At 34.7% G+C, this 22,816-nt stretch overlaps 2 protein-coding genes and 1 long non-coding RNA gene across 3 annotated transcripts; 1 reads left to right on the forward strand and 2 right to left on the reverse strand.

Annotated features, from left to right (window-relative positions):
- Positions 1 to 1,771: 1,771 nt before the first annotated feature.
- Positions 1,772 to 3,780, reverse strand: LOC147406631 (soyasapogenol B glucuronide galactosyltransferase-like). The gene has a single exon (XM_086432793.1). It carries the CDS (start codon positions 3,333 to 3,335, stop codon positions 1,806 to 1,808), a length of 1,530 nt encoding a protein of 509 aa, XP_086288919.1. The 5' UTR covers positions 3,336 to 3,780; the 3' UTR covers positions 1,772 to 1,805.
- Positions 3,781 to 13,942: 10,162 nt separating this feature from the next.
- LOC147406632 (uncharacterized) lies at positions 13,943 to 16,203 on the forward strand. The gene is made up of 3 exons (XR_015176527.1): positions 13,943 to 14,022; positions 15,864 to 15,969; positions 16,064 to 16,203. It is a non-coding gene; the product is annotated as an uncharacterized LOC147406632 (long non-coding RNA).
- LOC147406633 (ACT domain-containing protein ACR3-like) lies at positions 14,772 to 21,117 on the reverse strand. Its single transcript, XM_086434764.1, is given in 8 exon segments — positions 14,772 to 15,184; positions 15,187 to 15,277; positions 15,495 to 15,599; positions 15,909 to 16,535; positions 17,242 to 17,309; positions 17,418 to 17,532; positions 18,419 to 18,464; positions 20,920 to 21,117. Coding segments are annotated over 8 exon segments (1,353 nt in total). The 5' UTR covers positions 20,991 to 21,117; the 3' UTR covers positions 14,772 to 14,954.
- Between the last annotated feature and the right edge of the window lie 1,699 nt (positions 21,118 to 22,816).

The raw sequence follows: 22,816 nt of genomic DNA on the forward strand, positions 1-22,816 counted from the left end.
TCTCAATGCAAAAGTCCTCTTCGTGGGCAAAACAGTAATTTTTCAATCCTAAAAATTTAAAATTTTGAATTAATAATTAAAACATTAATTTACGTAAAGTAAAATATTAATAAATTGAATTAAAATTTTTAAACAATTAAAACCAATTAATTAAGCCTATGGGCCAAATATTAAGTAGTGACCCATTTAAGTGGGAGCCCACCTGATATTTATTAAAAGACCCATCCATCTGAGGGCCCAAATAATTAAAGATATAATTAAGAAGGTTCTCCCAAAAATTTTAAAAAATATTATTTTATTGTACTTCAAAATGAAAACCCTAATTCCAAACTCTAATTCAAAACCCTAATTAAATCCTAATTCACCTTATCTAAAAGAGACTTAGTCAAACTTAAAAACTCCCAAAAACCTCTATAAATAAGAGCTTCTACAACCCAATCTCACAGGTCAAAATAAACCTCAGGAAAAAGAGGTTAGAAACTTCCTCCAACCTTCCCAAAACCCTAAATTTGAAGTCCAAACTCCCTACCTAACATCCAAACCCAAGTGTATGCTCCAAAAACACCGAGAAACCCTCCAAAAAATATAGAAAATACACAAATCTAAGAGAAAAATACCCTCGTCTTAGATATCAGAAGCGGATCCAGTGACAAATAAAAAATAAAAAAACTCACACGAGAATGCTTTCCGCCAATTCTGAGGGAACCAGTTGTCACAATCACCCAGGTAAGTTAGGTTTTTATTTTATTTTATTTTTTAGGTCATTTTTAGCAATGTAATAATTTTTGGGAAAAGTAGAGACCAGCGTTTACCGAGCGGGATCGGTGCCTAGCACCTTCCGATCCCGTAACGTGATAAATTAGCATTTTTTCTGGTTTTGAGTCATGTTTCGATTTCTAGACTGTAATAATTAAGTGGTGACTCCCGACTCCCAACCCCCAAAAAAGCGGATCCGCAACCCACGGATAAATGGCGCTTTCAACCGTTTTTTTTTTTTTTTGACATATTCAATCCGATTGCATCAAATTCAAAGCATAATAACCTCTAGGAAAGAAAAAACATCTCATCTATGTTAGAAATTAAGACACTAAGAGAGAGAAAAACTAACATAAAAAATTTATTGAAAAGATAACCGATCAGAAAACTATCATTAAAAAGATAAATCGAACACCCAAACCAAAAATAAATTGATTCCAGTCAAAGTACAAAGAATTGTAATCGCCTTATGTCATAATAACCTTAAAAAACATTCATCTCTATATTAGAAATTGAGACATGATCAAATGAGAGAAGCAACCTAAATCATAAATTAACTAAAAGTTAAAATCAATCACCCAAAACACCAATAAAATTTACTCCAACAAGAAAGCACAAATATGTGTAATGGCCTTTCAAAAAATCATATTGTCCATGTTAGAAATCAAGACAAAAGGTCAAAGAAATAATCCATGGTGTTTATTTGGTGTTTGAGATTAAAGGTTGTTGGACCTAGACTTGCCCAGCTAGCAAGATTTGACGAGCTCGAGAACTATGATAGCCCTCAGCATTATTTTTTGGTCCGCAATCAATCACAGTAAACAAACAGGGAAATGGTGATTAATTCTGACAATCCTAACTACTTACTTCGGATACAATACCTTTTTCTGGATATAGAAATTGTACACACCGACTACAAGTGATTGTCATTGTACCCATCACTAGAATTTTCCTAAAATAGAAATTTCAAAGATGTGAGGTCCATGGGGATGGATCCTAAAATAGAAATTTGAAAGATGTGAGTTCCATGGGGATGGATAGACTTGATCTCAATTTTCGCTCCTGCCATAAAGCCTGATCTGTTGAATGAGATGAGTCATATTGTCGTAAGACGATCCCCCTTTTTCCACAGCTTTCTTACCAATCTCTCCCAATTCCCTCACTCTCTTTCTAATCTGCTGTATCTCTTCATCTTCACTGTCCATCAACCGATTCACTGCTTTCTCTATCTTCTCCCTCGTCACAGTCACCTTCTCTTCATCAATCTCTTGTACCATGACTAACATCTCAGTCCATGTCTTATTCTCAACATCCACCGGAACTCCAATCCTCAATACTTGAGTCACATACTTGTCATTGTATAATTGCTCAGCGTAGAACGGCCAAGTGATCATTGGTACACTCGCGCATATGCTTTCAAGTATAGAGTTCCATCCTGCATGCGTCACGAACCCTCCGATTGCTGGATGTTCCAAGATCAACAACTGTGGCGCCCAAGTAGTTATAATCAGACCCTTACCACTTTCCTTCATCTTCTCCTCAAACCCATCTGGTAACCACCTCTGTTCTTGGTCTCCATTGGGTTTCCTAATAATAACCCATATGAATTGATGACCAGAGGCTTCAAGACCAAACGCGATCTCATGAAGTTGTGCCCTACCGAAGCCTGTCATACTTCCGAAAGATAAATAGATGACAGAGTTGGGTTTCTTGGAATCGAGCCAACTCAAACAGCTGTGTTCACTTTCGGTACCATTCCTGTTGGTCTTGTCGGAGGTATCGCCATTGCAGAGAGACACAGGACCTATAGTCCATACATTTTTATTCACAACCTTCTTGAAGTGATCAATGTAAGTTGACTCTAACTCGTAGAAGCTGTTCCCCACAAAACCGAAGCAACCAGGTATTGAATCACGGATCTTTTTTATACGATCCACATAGAGACTTTGAATATTCTTGAGATGTTGAGGGATTTGGGAGCTGGTCATCTTGATCTCATGAGGAAGGCCTGGTAATATAAAATCATATGCTTCTTCTTCTACTATTGTACTATCTTCTGAGGTCGTGGATTGGAGATTACTTGTGTAGCGTTCCATGCTGTGGATTGCACTGTGAAAGAAGATGCTACTGCTTTCTGGGTATAGCCTTGGGATTCCAAGCTCTGCAGCTATGTCACTTGTCCAAGGGAAGAACATATCGGTGACAATGCAGTCTGGGTGGTTATCACGGAAGAATTTCTCAATCTGAGGTTGGAGAAGCCTGAAAGCGACATTTAGTTTTTGTGAATATTCAGGGGTTTTGGTGGCACTGTAATTTTCAATTCCTTCGGGTAAGCTGACCTCTGCTGCTGGGAAGTAAAGTAAATGAAGTGAGATTGGGTAACCAGATTTGATGTCTAGATCTATGGAGTTTTGGAAGAGTTTGGCATTGAAAGGGGTAGTGATGATGGTTGCTTTAACCTCATGCCTAGCGAAGATTCTGGCCATGTCTACAACAGGTATCATATGGCCTGGACTCAAAAATGGAAGGAAAAATACTTTGAGTACTTTAGTACTGACTTGTGTAACTGAAGCATCCATGGCGGTGGACTACTTGACCAACCAGAGACAGAGAGGGAGAACTAGAATAGTGTGATGTTTTGTGATTTGTTTTGGGTTTTAAGACGTCTCAATTTATGTGCAGAGAGGAAGAAGCAGCAGCAGATGCTAAAGTTTTGAAAAAAGAAAGAGTTTGGATCTATGCACCCAGAGAGGAGGAATGAAACTCTCTTCCCATACCTAAATACATGCCACGTAAGTCAAAAAAAAAAAATCTAATCTCGTGAGGTGTGGGAGGAGTATACACGATCCGATCCGAACCGAATTCAAAAATGAAAATATAAAATGTAAACTCTTTATTTATTTTTCGAATTTTTTATATTCACGTGCAATGCACGTCAGTGATATTGAAGGTTATACAATTATTGTAATCAGCCCGCGCTTCTCTTCCCTGATTATTGTAGAGAGATTACCCGGCAGGCGCTACTATTGCATTTTTGTTACATAACCTCACTCCTCCCTTCGAGTTCTAACAAGTCCAATGGAACCTTACTTTATGAAATAGATTCAAAGTCATAAGATTCAAATTTATATTGTTAATTTGTTATTTAACATAATTTGTAATGAATTCAAATCATATCAATTTATAGCATAGAAAAATATGGTATGATGTCACCGAGTTATAAAAGACAAAATTCTAAGAAGTTTTAAAGTGATTTAGACATGCCCCCATATGTTTTGCTGAATATTAGAGATATTCCTATATTTTGAGATTGATGACATGTATTCTTTGACCTCAATCTTCTAAATAGATTAAGGTGGAAAAACTCAAATGCCTTCAACTTTAATCTATAGTAAAAAATACAGATTTTTCTTTTTTAAAATCAATCATCTTCAAACTCTTCAATCTCTAAAATAATTTTAATCTATTCAACATTATTTTCATCTGTCATTTTCTATCTTGCCTAATTTTGTAACATATTCTAAATTTTTCTATCCAAAATTTCATCATTTTACACTTTCTCAAAAATTACATCTTTCCTTAAGATTTGAATATTGAAGGCTTGAAGTAGATACAATTTTAAGATGATGATGAGGGTTAAATTTTTTATCCAAAGAAATTGAAGAAAAATGATTTTTAGAGAAAAACAATATGAATTTTTGACTAGAGATTAAAGATGATGACATTTAAGACTTTTTCCCTTAGTCTATTTAAAAGATTGAGGTCAAGGGATGCATGTCATTATTTTCAAAACATAGGGGGTAACTCTAATATTCAACCAGACATAGGGGTTAATATTCGGGAAAACAAAATATTACAAGTATAACTAATTAGGGTTGTCAACGGATAGGTATCCGATCGAATAGTGTTATATCCGAATTCAAATCCGAAAAAAATAGTAATATTCGAATTCGAATTCGAATCCGATCAGATATCACTAACCACTATTCGAATTCGCATTCGAAAGAATTATCGGATATCCGAAAATATTCGATTCGAATTTAAATAATAAAAAATCTTTGATTTTTACAGTTAATTTACAGGTAAAATAGAGTTAAAGAAAGTAAAAATTACATGAAAATAGGTTTATATTTCTGATTTTAGTCTTGAATCTTAGGCCTATATTTTTTATTTTAGTTGGATTGAAGTTCAGACTCGTCATGAAACTCACTTGTAGATTATTTGCGCACTTTGAGTTACTACCAAGCCTGTTCGTTTAGTAAATATGAGTGTCCGATTCTTTTAAAATCCAACTCGTCAGATGAACCAAGGAGAAGGGAAGAAAGGTTGCTCGTCATGAAATTCACGTGTAGATTATTTGTGTACTTTGAGTTACTACCGAACTTGTTCGTTTAGTAAATATGAGTGCCCGACTCTTTTAAAATTCACCTCGTCAGATGAACCAGGGAGAAGGAAAGACGACTCTTTTAAAATTCAACTCGTCAGATGAACCAGGGAGAAGGGAAGACAGGTTAGACATTAGTCTTGCCTTAACTCGTCGAACCAGGGAGAGGGGTTGCCTTATCTTGTCTTACAGAGAGAGAGAGAGAGAGAGAAGAGAGAGAGAAGAGAGAGATATTATCTTTATTAAAAAACAAAAAAAAAAGAGAGAGTGAGTGTGATGTATTTAATAAAGAGAGAGAATGTGAGGTGAATTGTCTTATCTTTATTTATTATAAATAGAGAGAGTGAATTGTGTATTTATGAAAAAGAGAGAGAGAGAGTGAGTGTGATGTCTTTATTAAAGAGAGAGCATGTGAGGTGAAATGGTGAATTGTCTTTTTTTTATTTATTATAGAGAGAGTGTGTGAATTGTTTGTATTTATTAAAGAGAGAGAGAGAGAGAGTGAATGTCTTATCTTTATTAAAAAAAAGTTAGGGTGCCAATACACTACAAATAGCCGTAAACAAAAACATTTTCGAAGCTTCGCAGATTATGTTTTTCTATTTTAGTATCTTATAGGAGCCTAATCATAATTGTAAACAACTACTAAAATTATTTAAATGAGTGTTATAATGTTGAGATTATAATTTGAGCCAAACCTTTTGTAATGTTAGAAAAATGCGTTTTAATCTTTAATTGGGGTGTTATACTTATTTTAAGAAATTGGGGTGTAATAAATAAAAGTTGGGGTGTCAATAGCAACTCTATTAATTTAATAATTTCAACAATATAAATAATTATAAATGTTTTAATATTTTGTCCTAGATTTAATGTCACACCTCTCTCCCATTTTATGTTACTTCTTTATTTAGCTTACTAGCAATCTCTAATCTTATCTTTCCATCCTCAACAGTAGTTTTTCCAGAAAAAGTAGGGAAGATCAAATACCCATATTGGAGAATTATTGATGAACCATGTCTATGATTTGGGGTAGATACATACCCAACCAGTGAAAATTTTCATCATTGATAAGAACTTTTTTGAATAAAACAAGACCTTTAATGCTATAAAGCTTATGGCCGGTTTGGTTTCTATAGGCTCTCATTTTTTATAAGACATTTGTTTTTATTTATTTACTTTTATTTTTGCAATTTGATGAAATAGTGGTTTATTGTCCTTATTGTTGTATAGAAAATACAAAGAGATTGTGTGTGCAAACAAGAAATAGAAATCATTATTATCAAAAATTTCTTTCAATTATTTTCAGGAATGAGTCAATCATTCACTTTGATATCTTATCATGATTATTTTTTAAAATATTTTATTATAGAATGAGATTATATAAAATCTATATTTTCGTCTTCCATGAGCCAAGTCAGACACAATTACATTATCCCCTATGACATATGACCTCATCACAGAATCGTAAATCATTTTCTCAAGATACGCATAATCATAAATCTTTGTTTTGTGTTTCCCGAGGCAAATGATCTACTGTTCTGTGATGAGGGCGTTGGGGGGCCTATGTCAGAGGTGGGGCGTCAAATTATCACAACTCTTTAAAATAACAGCCTTAACGATGATGTAGCACCCACTTACAATATTTATTTTTCAAGTAAAAGATTTGATCTCATTTTATTCTTTATAAAAATTTGTAAAATAAAAAATTGGATGGAGTTTCTTATTTTTTATTTATACATTTATACAAATTAGTAACCCAAAACAGAGGTTACTAATTTCAACACTAGAACTAGTTCCTTAAAAAAATTTAAATACTTTCAGCCAAATTTAAAGGTCACTTGTAAACAACACATAATTTTGTACTACTTATAACTAAAAGTTAAAATTTAAACTGATCAAATAGACTGTCGATGTGTAGAAATCTCAAATATTTTTTTAAGCATATTATTTGGACATAAACAAAAAAAATGGGATTTGGTCTAAGAACTTAAAGGGTCTTAATCAATTTGGTCAATTGATATTAATCATTCTTTTCCTCTATTTCTTTTAAATTGTGTAAAAACATTCTAACAAAAGATGTTGAAGAAAATTGAAACTCAGATGATTAAGGATCCTATTGATTCTTTTTATGAAAAAAATCTTCAAGTTGGGCCCATTTTCTAATTATATCAAGAAAAAATCTAAATACCCTCTAATATTTTGGGCGGTAGCTTAATTTTGGGTAAGTACGGAGAAAGAAAGAAATCCAAAGTTAATTTCGAGTTCAATGCTTGTTGATTTTTCAAGTGCCAAACCCACACTTCCAAACTTTTTTAAGCATTAAGGTCATTACTAGATAAATCTTCATGTAATACTCGAAACGCACATATATAATGGTGAAGTGAATGCTTTGATCAAAAGCTAGATTCTAAGCATGTTGTTGGAGTTGGATAATCTTAATCAGAGTGTAACTTTTAATTTGAACACTCATTTCTCTATGATTATATATTCATTTCGAGTTTTTGAGAATGTCTATCTAGTAAAGAACTCGATGCTCAGTCTTGTTGCTTTAAAGCATCAAGTTTGACACGTCCTAATTAATTTTTCAAGAGTCGAGTTCGATGCTTTTTTATTTTTCAAGTATCGAGCTCGACACTTTTTGTTTTTTCAAGTCTCAAGCTTGTATATATATATAAATACGATTCTTTCATAAAAAATCAGTAATGATGAATAATGATCATCAATGTTGTAATGTCTTACCCTTTGTGGTGCATTTGATTGACAATACCCCATTTTCCTCACTGACCAAACCATAGTTAGCAATTCGATGGATGGGAAAAAAACGGTATGAAAATAAATCGGGTACCATTTGAAAATAGCGATGCACCGGTCCGCTCGAATATTCGACGAAAAAAACGCAGAACGGTAAAAATACGATATGGAAATAATTCGAGAATGATTCGGATCCAACAATTTTTAAAACTTTCAAAATTTTGAATATATATAACATATGATATGACCTAACAATTCTAATCTATTAATCAAATTATCAATTCTTAAATTAAAAATATCTAAAGTAAACAATTCATAATCACATTCATCCAATAAAATATATATTTACAATTAAATATTTAGTTTTAATCCATCTAATAATAAATGTAAATAAAAAAATATAAAACATGATATACTAATTAATGCCAAAATCATCATGTCCCATGACTTAATTAAATTCAAAAAGAAATTTCTTTTCGTTTCTAAAAAGTTATTAATACAAAGTAGATGGACCAAATAACTCGTCAAAAAGAATATCTTCACGATTAAGTGTAATTTCATCTTCCTTTTCAAGCTCTTCACGATCATCATCAATATATTCTAGAAGCTCCCCAAATTGTTCAAGATTAATTATTTTTGTGGGGGTGAATTTCAACTTAAGGTTTTTTTCCCTTCTCTTGAGTTTTGAAGTGAGAATTAAGAACAGGGAAATACGAAGTATTTTATTAAAATACTTACGGAATATATTTACAAATCATGATCTATTCATTAGGATTAAAAAAAATCTGTGAATTAATCTGAAACTTTAAAACCAACAACAATTTTGATCAGGATGAGGATTATTCATCTAATTCACGAATCAATTGCGAATTTACTAACTATGGACCAGACCTACTAGCAATTATATTTATATATATTTAGTGTAATTATATATTTATTAAGGTATTCTTCTCATTTTTTATACATTCTAGGTGCATTATCAATATTAAAGATATTCTGATCATTTTATTAAAATTCAGCAATAAAAAGTTGTCAAACGAACATCAATTTCTAACTTATGTGCTTTTGTAATAAATAAGTTTATGTTAGATTTGACTTTTCAAATTCTGGACTTCTGCTTTGTAGACACCCCAATTTGAACGGGCCCTTACTCGAAAGGGCCCAAAAAAATAACTTCTTTCAATGGATTTTGCCAACGGGCCTCGAAGGCCCGAAACATTGAAATCATCAATTTTCGTCAAAATCAATGCCTCTAACACCTCTCAATGGGTTAGTAGGTCCACTAAAAGGATTTGGCACACTCCCATCTACCCCGACTCATTTGAAATACCAATTTTCCAACAAAATAGGCCTACAGGCCTCAAGGGCCCAAAATGTTAAAAAATGACAATTTTGAATAAATCAAAGCCCTAAGACCTCCCAATGGTCTAAGGGGCCCACAAGAAGGGGTGTGACTCATCCCACATGTGTCCAACATCACCGCTCCACGCCTACATCCAAAAAAATCGATAAATTCCCCAACGGGCCCAAATCACCAAACACGTGACTCTTTTTTGATCGGATCAATAATCTCAAGAAAAATACAAAAAATCAAAAAAATTAAAAAGCGAGACTTGGGATACCTACCCATCATCCATTCTCTACCGCTCCACCTCGAAATTCGCAAATGTCCTAAGCCTACCTAAGGCCCACAAGGCCTCAACCCCTTCCTAAACCCATTACCATTAACCCAAAAGTTAACCTCATACCCTAAAACCTATCCACCCTCAAAATTCAACCCAAAACAAGTCTTACCCAACCTAAAATAATCTACAAACCAAAGTCCAACACCAAAAGCCCACAAATATCATTCTATCCATATCCAATTACCCAACCCACAACCCTAATCCATCAACTACTACCCACATCAACCAATCACAATCCTCATACCAAAAGATGACACATGTCATCACCACCCTTCACTTCCCTCATCTAATCACTTACCTCCATCACCATTCTCTAAAAATCAATCAAACACATCACCTTCCCTCCAAAAATCAACTCAACCCATACCCTACCCTAACCTAACCTATCCCCATCTTCTAACATCATCAACCACCCACACCTCCACCCATGCCCTAATCCATCACCATTATCTAACATCATCAACCACCCACATCACCACCCATACCCTAACCCATCATCTTCCTTAAAACACTTCAATAAAATCAACTCAACCCATACTTCATACTTCATTCATCATCAATCAACTAACCCATTTCTCTCTCTCTAATCAAACAACCCCCATCAACCAATCAAACAACCCCCATCAACCAATCAACCAATCTCATTCCTCATCCTCTCATCATGATTGCCACATGGCATCATCTCCTTTATTGTCCCAAAAACCAATCAACCAATCTCTTACATTATCCATCTCTCCACCTTACCCTTTTCATCAACCTAACACTCATTCCCTAAACAACTCTCTTACACTCCCCCTCCTCCCATCAACCATCACTCACCCAACACTCTACCCAAATGGATTTGGGTAGGATCCAAACTATTTGGGTTGAAATGCAATCAATTTTCATTCTTTACAAAATTACCCCTAAATTCACTCCAAATTTCATGCCCTCATCTCCTAAAAACCATGTCATTCTCTATCATCTCAACTCTTCACCCCATTATACCCCCAAACCCCCTCCAAACATCTATAAATACCTCCCCTTTCATCCCAAAAAGGGTTACCAAGTCTCATTAAGAAAAACTATCTTCTCTACTCACCACTATACTCTCCCCTATCACCTTCTAAAAATGACTTGACTCCCACATTTTACTAAGGGCTTAAGAAGATCTAAAAGAAGAAGAAAGAAGAACATTGAAGATTCAAGGTGGGTCTTAAGCTTCCCCCTCCCCTCTCTCTCTCTCTAACCTTCTACTCTTCCCTCTTCTAACACCCCCTTCTTCCATTTTATTTTACCCCTTTTGATGATTGGGCACCAAGGCTACGGTTCATAAGGGTCATTTCCATTAATGAAATGATCCTATGATCAAGCCAAAATTAAACCCCTACTTAGGGAACAAATGCACCCACGTGGCACATTTTTCACTTTTTTTTAAAATCAAAATGACCGAGTTATGTAGAGGTTACCGTCACTTGGCGGGGAGAAAATTGTGCCTAACACCTTCCCTTCTCTCCAACCGAGCCGCTTATCCAAATTTCATGGTTTGACCACCCCTTATCCGTTGCGAGTCACTAACGTCAAAAATGGTAATTTTTTGAAAAATGTACCTCGGGTGATCATTCACACCCACTTCCAACTTGAATGGTGGCGACTCTAAATTTTAGTAGATGTGGCCATCGTAATGACGAAAACCACGTAGCTACATGCTTCTTTCAGAAGTCAACTTTTAGAGTTGGAGTTGGCTTCTATAAAGATCAGGCCCTAGTGTCTTTATCTAAGAATTCATCATATTATGTGTCTTTGGATGAGATGTGATTTCAGTCATTTTATACCAATTTCTTATAAATAAGTTACTACTACAATGATGCAAGGGGAGCTCGCTTCATTCTAACCTTGATTCACACATTCCCCATCAAACGTACTTTCCTCTTTATCAGGTACATTTATCATGATATCTTGACCTTTCTCACCAATAAAATGACTTAAATGCCCCTATTTTTAAAGTGTAACCCTTTATACGCTTCTCTAAAACCGTTGGGTATACCCTACTCTTCAAGTAGATTCTACCTACTTCAACCTTCCAAAAAAAATAAAAATAAAATAAACAGTTCACTCTTCAAAAATTTATCCTTGAAAAGAAAGGGGTTTAAAATACTTTAAAGTGTTTGATTGCATATTTTCCCTAAATATGAATCAAGAAAAATCCAACAAATCTAAACCCACAAATGCACCCTCTTTCACGTTTAAACTTTATGTAATCATGGTCAATTTGTCAACTTTTTTAATAGAGACACTCTATTGCTACATCAAATTTTACTAAGGGCACCCTAATTCATGTGATATCAAAAAAGAATTTAGTACATATCTTGGGATACACTTAATAAAAATTGTTATGTCAATTAAAGCTTAAATAATAAAAATATCATTTTTTTCTCTATCATTATCCTCAAAAACATTTTAAATTACAGACAGAGCCTTATAATACATGTGCGTTTGCACATGCACCTGCTAATAGTAAGAAAAATATTTTTTTTTCTTTAAAAAAAATAAAAAATGAACCACTTGAGTAAATAAATATGACTCAAAATATTGTTTTAGGGTTAAATGGATATCATATTGTCGAGCTCAATATTTACAGTAAAAGGCATATTATAGATGGGTAGATAACTAATGATAAACTGACGCTCTTGACGTGACAGTATGAAAAATCATAGATCTTTTTTCCTTGTGTATCCTGAAGAAAAAGATCTATGATTGTGTGCACTTCCACGTCAAGAGCGTCAGTTTATCGTGACTCTAGGTAGATCTATCGATAGATAAAGGCCCCCCCATTTGTTATGTTGAAAAAAGTCATAAAGTCAACAAAAATTTGCAGTGATATATTTGTTAGTTCTACAAATTTTAATAGAAATTCTAAAGGAAAATGGTGCAGATGTGCAAATTTTTTATTTCTGCAGTAGAGGTTTGCATTGAGAAAAATGTGACTAGATATACTTCTATAAGGGCAACCAAACATCAACTTTTTGTTTTTATTTTTATTTTTTGATCTGCAATTGTAGGCATGTAAGGATTTGTTGTTAACAAATGAAGGTGTTAAGTTGTCAAATCAACAGCAAGCTACAAAGCTTCAAATAATTTAGACAAGAGACATGATAAAGCGACATGCTAAATAGTATGTGGCTGACATGCCAAGGGCATAGAACCATAGATCTTTTTCTTTGGGATACACAAGGAAAAAGATCTACGGTTCCCTGCACTTGCCACATCAGCTGCATACAGACCGCGTACTATTTAGCACGATGCTTTATCATTAGTCTTAAGAAAACATAAGGGTGATACTCTTTAAGTGCCTCGGAATTTACATTTTAGCAGACACATTGTAGTTTGTTATAGAATTAACAGCTTAACACCTTCATTTATTATTAGCAAATCCCTACTCTTCCTAGGTGTACCAAGCGAACCATAATGACTAACAATTGGCATACAAGCAGGGGCGGAGCCAAGATTTTCTTGTAGTGGGGGCAAACTATGGTTAGTCGTATAGTTGAAGAACTTGAAGATGAATGGTTTGAGGAAAAATTCAGAAGTTTTTGGTTAGAAGTTGAAGAAAATGATATTTAGGTCATTTCCAATTAGTACATGAGAAGGCCCGGTCAAGAGGCAATGCCATCAACAAAAAATTGAAGGGAGGGGGGCAAAAATTGGAGGGAGGTGAGGGTGTGGGGGCAAATGGGGAGAGAGGCGAGGGAGTGGGAACAAATGGGACATGTAATTAGTTGAAAATATAGGGGTGTCTCAAAGGTCTGTGGGGGCAATTGCCCCCACCAGCTACTTACTAGCTCTGCCCCTGCATACAAGTATGATAATTCAAATGGTATTAGTTCTCAACAATCTTCATAATCACAAATTCACTCTATAAAAAATGAACAATCTCTCCCTCTAAAATACCTTGTGTATATGCTCTAAAATTTCAAGTTTGCATATTTTGCCAAAATGACTTAACCAGCCATTTTTAATATTTAGAAAAAATGACCTGATTTCGTGATTTTCTTTCATGAAAATGGCCATGTGATATATATAGGGGTGTCAATGGATAGTCGAAATCCGAATTCAAATTCGAAAAATCGGATATTATCCGAAATTTTCGGATATCGAATTCGGATTCGGATGTCAGTTTAACATTCGAATGAGTTTCGGATACGAATTCGGATATTGCGATATCCGATTCGATAATATCCGCTCCGATAAGAATATGTATATTGTGTATTTATGTTTTACAACAAAACTTTAACACACATATATATATGGTGATGTGTATTTCTGTTTTATAACAAAACTTAACTCATAAAGTCATCTTCTGTCAACTTCAATCTAAAACGCAGAATCATTCGGTAACGGAGGGTTTGGACCGTGCGAGGCTGCAAGCTCCATAACCCACCGTCTTCTCCGGTCGGCGTCATCCAGGTACATACATACTCTCTCTCTCTCTCGGTAAAACCTATCTTCTCGACTTGTGCGAGTTCCATTGTCGTCGTCTTCTCCGACCGACGAGCATCCAAGCATACTTCCTCTTTCTCTCTCTCTCTCTCTCAAAGACAGTAAAACCCTATTTTACTCTCACACAAAGAGGAAAATCCCATTTGTAGGATTTTTGTCGGATCGGATATTATCGGATATCCGATATAATTTTCAAGTTCGGATTCGAATGTTTGTTAGTGCTATCCGATCGGATTCGAATTCGAATTCGGATATCATTTTTTTTTTCGGATTCGAATTTGGATATAGCAATATCCGATCGGATACCTATCCGTTGACAACCCTAGATATATATGGTCTACGCGATGATTCAAATTTTATGCTCTTGAGTTGAATGTAGGTTAGCAAATGTGACCATACAACATATATTACTATTTGATAAAAATGAATAATTATGAAATTGGGTAAATGGCCAACTGCTCTCATAAATAATTTTTTTTAAAAATGATTGGTTTAGTCATTTTTGTAAAATACTCTGCATTTTTCATAAATCACCTATGCAAACAAAGATGTGTTAATTAAGTATATAAAAGGTGGTCACTACAAGAAAAAGGAGTAAATTCGATGCCAAAGTCCATCGAATTTGGCTAAATCCAGGCAAATTTGACAGACCTTGGCATCAAATTTATCCCCTTTTTCATGTGCGTCTATCTATTACATTAATCTCTAAAACACCATAGCCCAAACCATTATATATATGAGAAGCTCATCCTGTGCTCTAGTTAGCAAGACAAGGTTCAAATGTCGAAATAAGATTCATGTTGCTGATCCCAATATTTGAAATAAGGCATAGATGATGACGATAACCAACTTAAGTTACTGTACATGCAGTCTATTTACCTCAGATCAAGGGACTTGGGTCAAGCTAGGAACCGCTCGGATAAACTTCCAAAGAAGAAGCTTGTCTTTGCCCAACCACTAGACTCAGGTTCCTTGGCACAGGCATCTGGGACTTTCTTCACATTGAACATCATTGTGTTCCCGATTTCTTTGCGAAGAGCTTCGATAGTCTTCATGTCTACCGGATTCCCTGAAGCGTCTCTCACGTAGAAGACATTCATTGCTTGCTCACCAACTGTTGTTACACCGCTCTTGAAACCGATAATCCATTCTCTCGAAGAACCCTCATCACATCTGATAGCAAACCTACTCTATCCCTTGCACATAGTTCTAGACTAAGACCCTGCAATGCACCCAACAAGCTCAATTTTATATCTTCTGCATTCTAAAGGAAGGCTGCTCATGAATGGACCATATTCTTCTATTCAACTTTGTCTGAAGTCCTATCATATGTTAATTCAAGTGTGTTCCTATCCATCCTTACTACCTCAATACCCATCTTTTTTTAATCTTCAGCTTAGTGTTTTAGAATCTTCATAAAGGAGGATATATATACTCACATCACATACTCTTCTTCGGATTGCAGCTTCGAGACACTTGATTACCCTCTCCTTCTCTCCTTCGGTATTGAGCGTGCAACCGTCCATGTGGCGTACATAATACTCCTACAAGTTGTAAAAACACTCAATTAGCAACTCAAATTTCTACCAACAAAAGATTATTTAGTACCTAGTCCCTCCCAACCAAATCTATGATCCTTGATTTGCTTTCCTTTGAAGTTGATAAAAATGTTGAAACTTGAAATCAATGCACAGAGTGAAATCAAACAGGAAAACTAGGATTTCAGGATGGGAGGTTTGGGGAAAAATATGGGCTGTAGTTTCTTTCTCAAAGTTAATGAATCGCTCTCATCTCATCCATGGATGTAGGCACTACCGAACCATACAAACCCGAGAGTTGTTATCCACACATACCTGTAGTGCAAATGGACCATTAGAGGATATAGAGGCATGGAAGACAACATACTGCATGTCGGTAAGTGTACACACGATGTCAAACATCAATTTAGATCGATCTTTGCATTGAACATTCACCACTGAATACCCCTTGTCCTCACAATGCTCAACAGTTACAACTGGCTGGAAAGAAGCAGCAATATTATCAGCCTCTGTGATCACCCCACTGCCTTCGTAGTCCCTATCAGCAAACATCATCTGATGGAGACGACGGTCCATGTGGGTGAAACCCATCGAAAAGCTGGTACGAGCTACTTTTCTATCATCCTCATGTGCACGTAGGATATTCTTGAGCTGTTCCTCCATTGAAGATAATCGGATTGGGTCCTCCACTGCACGACATGTTGTGTCATCGTTGACATAAAGGATGCATGCTACCCGTGTATTGTGGGTCCAGACCTCTGCAGCAACTACATTGCAATGGAGATTGGCAAGGATGGCAGAGATCTCAGATAAGAGACCGGGCCGGTCCCTTCCAATGAGCTCAATGGCTGTGTGATCACCTATGGACTGCACCCCTACCCTCTTTCCTGGCCATGTTTTCATCCCATCTGTGTCTAAAGTACGACCCTTTGGTCCTAAAGCCTGTTTATAAAAATAAAAAATAAAAACATAAGAAAGGATATGATCACAATAATATTGTATTTAAAAGAAAATATGAAGGATGCACCCTGTATGCATTGAGAACATTAAGCACAATTTATTCCTACAATATTTTCATGGTACATGGACTCAATGATCCAAACCTTTCTGTTGGTCACATTGCAGCTGATGGTCTGATTACTTATATAGGCCAGAACTAATGGTTATTAATTTCCAATCATGCTGATTTTTGACATGAAGGTCCATCAAGAAGTGAGCCAAACATTCATTGTGTGACGCAGGATGGCGCACAGTGGGGCTATGTGATAGAGGTGGCCCATGAGTTGGGATCCAATAAGGGGCAGGGTTTGATTAGGTGCTCTGGTATATGAGATAAAGGAATTAATCTTACACTCTTCATTAATTGCGACTTTTGTCAAGTATTGGTTAACTAGGGTGTTATCAGGGTAAAAAAAGAAAGATAGTAAAATTGGAAGGGTATTATTGAAAAAGAGGGAGAGGAGAAAATATAATAAAGTTGAAGGGAAAGAATAGGAAAGGCAATAAAATGAGGTTGTGTGAACTACAATCTTTTGTCTCAATTTGTATACCCCACAAAACTGTAGTAAAATGAGGTCCACCGTTGTGTTTTAGTATAATAGCATTAAGAAAAAAATTGGTGTAAACTTTTAGTTGGAAGAGGGCGTACCTTTTCAATACATTCGATGGTTTTACTGTCTGTAACCTTGTTGCCTTTTTGGTCGGTGACATGGAACACTGTTATTCAAAGAGGGAATTATAAATAAAAACATATCACGTATAGTTATACGAGAGAGAGAGAGAGAGAGAGAGAGAGAGAGAGAGAGAGAGAGAGAGAGAGAGAACCATCCATGAACCATCCACCATCAGAGGATATATAAGCTTTGGAGATGGCAAGATCAAGATCGGTCAAGACTTGCACAACTTCTAGCAGTATGCCTGGCTTGTTCACGCTGTCCACCTGCATCACAATTCACAACCAATGTTTTAAAAACCGGATCGATCGTTGACCTGTATAATTGACCAGGTCAATCTAAATCAGTCTGATCAACGGATCTAAAAGTGAAATATCAAGTACTTATGATTTCTTCCCAAAATTAGGCAGCTGCAGCTTTAAAAACATTACCAGATGCCAGAAGTAGGTAGATCACAAAATTTTAAGAATTTGAAAGAAAACAAAATTAAAAAGATATATTTTCACCTGGATTTAAATTTGAGAGTTGAGTGGTCGTCCATTTTCAAACCCAACGATCAAGTAGAAAAAATAATTTATTTTATTTTATTGTAGTTTAAAATTTCTTCTAGACCATGAACTCTAAAGACTTAATAGTGTTATTTTGCCAACATGATAATCCACGTGAGTCGAACAACTCAAATCTTACTAAGTTTGTCGCATAAGCCTCACTCATTTTACAACAAATTTGAAGATGACGACATTTAGGTTATTTTCATTAGTTTATAAGATAACCATAGCTTGAGGGGGCATGTGATCAATTTCAAAACACAAGGGATATATCAAATATTCACCAAAATGTGCAGGAGTATGTATAAAATCACCCATAAAATTGGACCCGTCCTTCACAAACCCAGACTTATCGATCGGGTCACCAGTCAAACTGCTTTAACCAGGCGGTTTGATTGGGTTTTCCTAAAAATGGGGTTTTATAATTGACTCCACCAGAAGCTATTGATTCAGGACTGATCGACTGATCCAAATTTCAAAACATTAATCACAACCCATTCATCTGTAGTAGTGAGATGCACGTCCGGTTTAGTGAGCCACTCGATCAAGTTGATCTATTCTCAGTTTTTCACAGCAAATTAAATTAATTAAATGGAAATTTTACCTTAATCAGAGTACAATCTCCGCAAGTATCATTATCTATAGACACCCTGCATCATAAAAGAAGATATCAAATATTAGAAGACATGACTTTAGACAAAATGAAATGGAAGACAATATTATTTCATTCAACAGTTCTTAAACCTTTGGTACAGGGCTTCGATAATGATGACTTACACGAAGTTTTCTTGTAATGTCGTTACTTACCCATCTTTATATCCTATACAATTGTCGATGAGAGAGATTATTTTCTCCAAGGATACAAATTGTGCTACAAGTCATGTCAAAGACCTATCTAGACCTTGAATTACAATTGAATTTGAACCTCGTCTACATTTTGCCTTAGGTAAGGCTTGCCTTTTTGTGGACTGGGTCGAAAGGCACTTACAAACCTCAGTTCTGTTCCAAATTTAATTTCGAATCCAACTTCATTGTTTTGGGCTTTTGCAAGTTTTGATTTGAATTTTCCAACACCTGTGTTGAAGAATGCATGATCCTTGTATTTTAATTTAACTCTCATCCTCATGTTCAAATACAAACATCTGAATCCTACAAATTAAAATCCCTCGTTTAACTTGCAAATAACCTTCAACTTTCTCAATTCTGCAATCATCAATCCATTATCAACATCAATGGCCAAATAAATTAGGACTAGAATTGGCATGTTTGAAGAAAGTAAGAATTTGAAAAGAGAAAAAATATGAAGTGGAGAGGAAGAGGGTTTTGATGGATTTGAAGAACTTGAGAGGGAAGAGAAGATTAGAATTAGGGTAGACAACGTTAGGGAGACAACACGAAGCCAATGCCTTTCTATTATATGGGTTAGAAATTTCAGAATTGGGCTCATTTTTTGTGAGGATTATCTCTATGATGAGGAGATCATCCTCACAAAAAATAGTCCAATATGGAGCTTTTAACCCCTTTAAAAGTGATTTACAAATCGAGGGTCCACACTTCTAAACCACTTTTGATGGGGTTGGAAGTTTTAGATTGGGCAGATTTTTTGTGAAAATGATCGTCTCATCATAGAGATCATCCTCACAAAAAATCTGCCCAATCTGAAACTTTTTAGTCATATAGGATAGATTTTGTCTCCCAACATTGTCTCCCTAACGTTGTTTGCTGAACGGGATCCTATATATGTAGCATTCAACATAAAACATTGGGAGACAAAATTTGTCCTATGACTTAAAAGTATTAGATTGAGCTGAAATAAAAAACCCTCGTTCTGGATCCCATTTTATTTGGAAAATTAGAATCAGGTCTCATGGAACCAATCCAATTGAGAACTAATATTGATATAAACCTATAGGAATCGAGAATCAAAATTACTTAAAGAGAAAACTTCTATGATTCCGATCCCATTAATTTGAATTCAAAAAAATCCCTAGACACTAAATATGAAAACAATAAAATAATTACTTTCTGTGTTTAAAAAAATAAAAAATAAAAAATAAACCCTAATATGAAGAAGAGTGATGATAAACTAACACGTTAATCTCAAACACAAAATCCTAAGTCCGAATTTGTTGTTAAGGAATTTTTGTGCTAAGCTGATGAACCAATGGCATGACGCCACAAGTATTAAATAAGTACTAGAAATCCGAACTCCTAACCATTGAGAAATGGTCTCTCCACTGACCAATCACGCTTGCCTTTTCAATACACTTGACATCATGCCATTGGTTCATCAGCTTAGAACATAAATTTATTAATAGCAAATTCGTACTCCAAAATTCTAACTAAGGAAACCAAGCAAACTAATTTCTCTTTCATTCCACAAACAAAATTTTACAAAAATAATCAAACAAAAAGCATGAAAAATAACCCCCAACTCATTAGTGGCTTCAAATGATCAGTTTCACTTAGATATCTCTTGAACCACTGGGACAGTAAGATTAGACATTTTACTTGAAATATTATAAGCGTAATAATTTTCTGACACACACGCCCTCATCATAAAATTGTAGATCATTTGCTTCGGGACACGCATAATCATAAATCTTTTTCTTCTTATCCGGAGACAACTTATCTAAGGGGGCATGCGTCAGAGGAGGGCGTCATATTATAAAGGCTGAACACTAATTTCTCTCTCCCTTCATCTATGATACCAACCCAACCAATACACCAAAAATAGATGAGTCGTGATACTCTGACTCCCCCACATGCTACACTCAATTGACTCTCCTAACATGACAACTGTGGGAACCATAGATCTGTACACTTCGGGATATACGGTTCCCTCGGGATATGCATTTTTATGGGAAGTACAGTTTTGTATCCCTAAGTGTATATATATTCCCAAAGTTGTCACATTAGGAGAGTCGATTGAGTGTGCCACGTGGGATAGTCAGAGTATCACTTTGTTAGGCGTTCTCTCTCTCTCTCTCTCTCAATGAAAATGAAAATTTGACAATTAGACCAAATACAAGGGTATTTCAGTCATTTTGTAAAAAAAAACTGTTGGTCACTCATAGAAGACTGTGGTCTAGTTAAGAGGCATACCTTGGAGGATTAATTCGGAAGCTCAAGTTCTCATACTCAGGGTCGAAATATGGCCGATAAACTCTATCCATTAAAATGCAGTTTTATGTTCACCTCACCAACACCACCAACTCTCTGCATTCCCGTTAAGAGGGAGGTCAAGTTGTTAGTTAAAGATAAAGAGTATATATTACTACTATCCACGATGATTGTATCAAATTTTCCAAACAATCATAACCATCCTTTTCATATGGATGTGACGGTCACATGGATATAAATTTGTGGTGTAGAAGATCTCTTAAATAGATCCCATACTAATTTTTAAATAGTGATATCCGAATTCGTATCCGAATCCGATATCCAAAAATTTTGGATAATATCCGATTTTTCGAATTCGAATTCGAATTTGGATTTGGATTTTGACTATCCATTGACAGGCCTATAACTAATAGGTTTTTAATAAAATAAGAGACCTGATATTGCGACACCAACTTTTCTTAATGCCACACCAATTCCTATGTAAACCTCCTATAAGACTCCATACTGTTAGTGTGGCGTTAGCAAAAGTTGGTGCGGCAACAGTAACTCTCTAAAATAAATATAATACCAATTTTAATTTATTAGCATTATTTTTTTATATTATAATATTATATTTACGTACTAACTCTTTCTCTCCTAAGAGTCAAGTGCACAACAGTTGAATTATTAGGATTAGAAAGACTATTAGTCTTTGAATAAAATTGGTTTAATATCAATTTTAATTTATTAGTATTATTTTTAAATATTATAATAATATAACTAGCAACTCTTTCCCTCCTACTAGTAGAATGCAGTGCACATGAGTTGCACATAAATTACTATAATTACAAAAAAAAAATATTCGAATAAAATAAATATGATACAAAAACAAGTTATTATTATTATTTTAAATATTATATAATGTAATTAACAATACAATAATGTTATCATGCATTCAACGTATTTGGAAACGGACTAATATAATATATGGGTCTTGTTAACGTGTGTTAACAGACTAATATAATATATTGAAATGTCTGTGAAAACACATGTTCTCAACATTGTAAAGATGAAATTCAACCGTCAAGGTTTAAATGCAGCCCGATAACAAAAATCTTGACAATGTTTATTTCAAGGATAAATCTCAACCATTGTATTTTACGTTTACACTGTTGGGATCACGTGTTTTTTCCATGAGTATTTTTCATAAGTTAACGGATCCCAAACCAGCAAAAAAAAAAAAGCCTAAAATGGTTACCTTGTGAACACAATCTTCATTAACATTTTTAAATTTAAATATATAAATAAAAAATAAGAAATTAAAGAAGATTTAAGAGATTAGTTGGACACTAATTTTACCAAATGATATTTAAATCGAAAAGAATAAAAAAACAAGTAGCTTAAGATGTAAGATATTTTACACTTTATTTTTTACAATTGTAAACAATTTTGAAAATGTATTTATAGATCTAAAAGAAAGAATTTTGGACTAACATATTTTTGTTAATAAAAAAATATTTTTTAAAGACTGTCAATTTTAGCATGTCATTTTATCAATAGTCTTAAAGTAACATTCATTCTAAATTAATGATAAACTGATGTGTTAAAATATATGCGGTGATGACGCGGTTAACATGACAAGTGCATAGAATCATAGATCCTTTTCCTTGTGTATCATTAAGAAAAAAGATCTATGATTTTGTGGACATGCCACATCTACCATGTACAGACCACGTATGTTTTATCACATCATTTTATTAGATCTCTAGATTTTTAAATGCTCAAAATGTGATTTTAATTCTTTATAAGACTAGTGTGAGTACATTTGTAGGATTTCAAATATTACTAAGGACTTTCGGTAAACTAAGTAAAGAAAATGTTTAACATTCTTTATTGGTGT

The sequence above is a fragment of the Akebia trifoliata genome, chromosome 3, assembly GCF_017979445.1.
Source record: "Akebia trifoliata isolate Shusen 1 chromosome 3, ASM1797944v1, whole genome shotgun sequence".
Lineage (NCBI taxonomy): Eukaryota > Viridiplantae > Streptophyta > Magnoliopsida > Ranunculales > Lardizabalaceae > Akebia > Akebia trifoliata.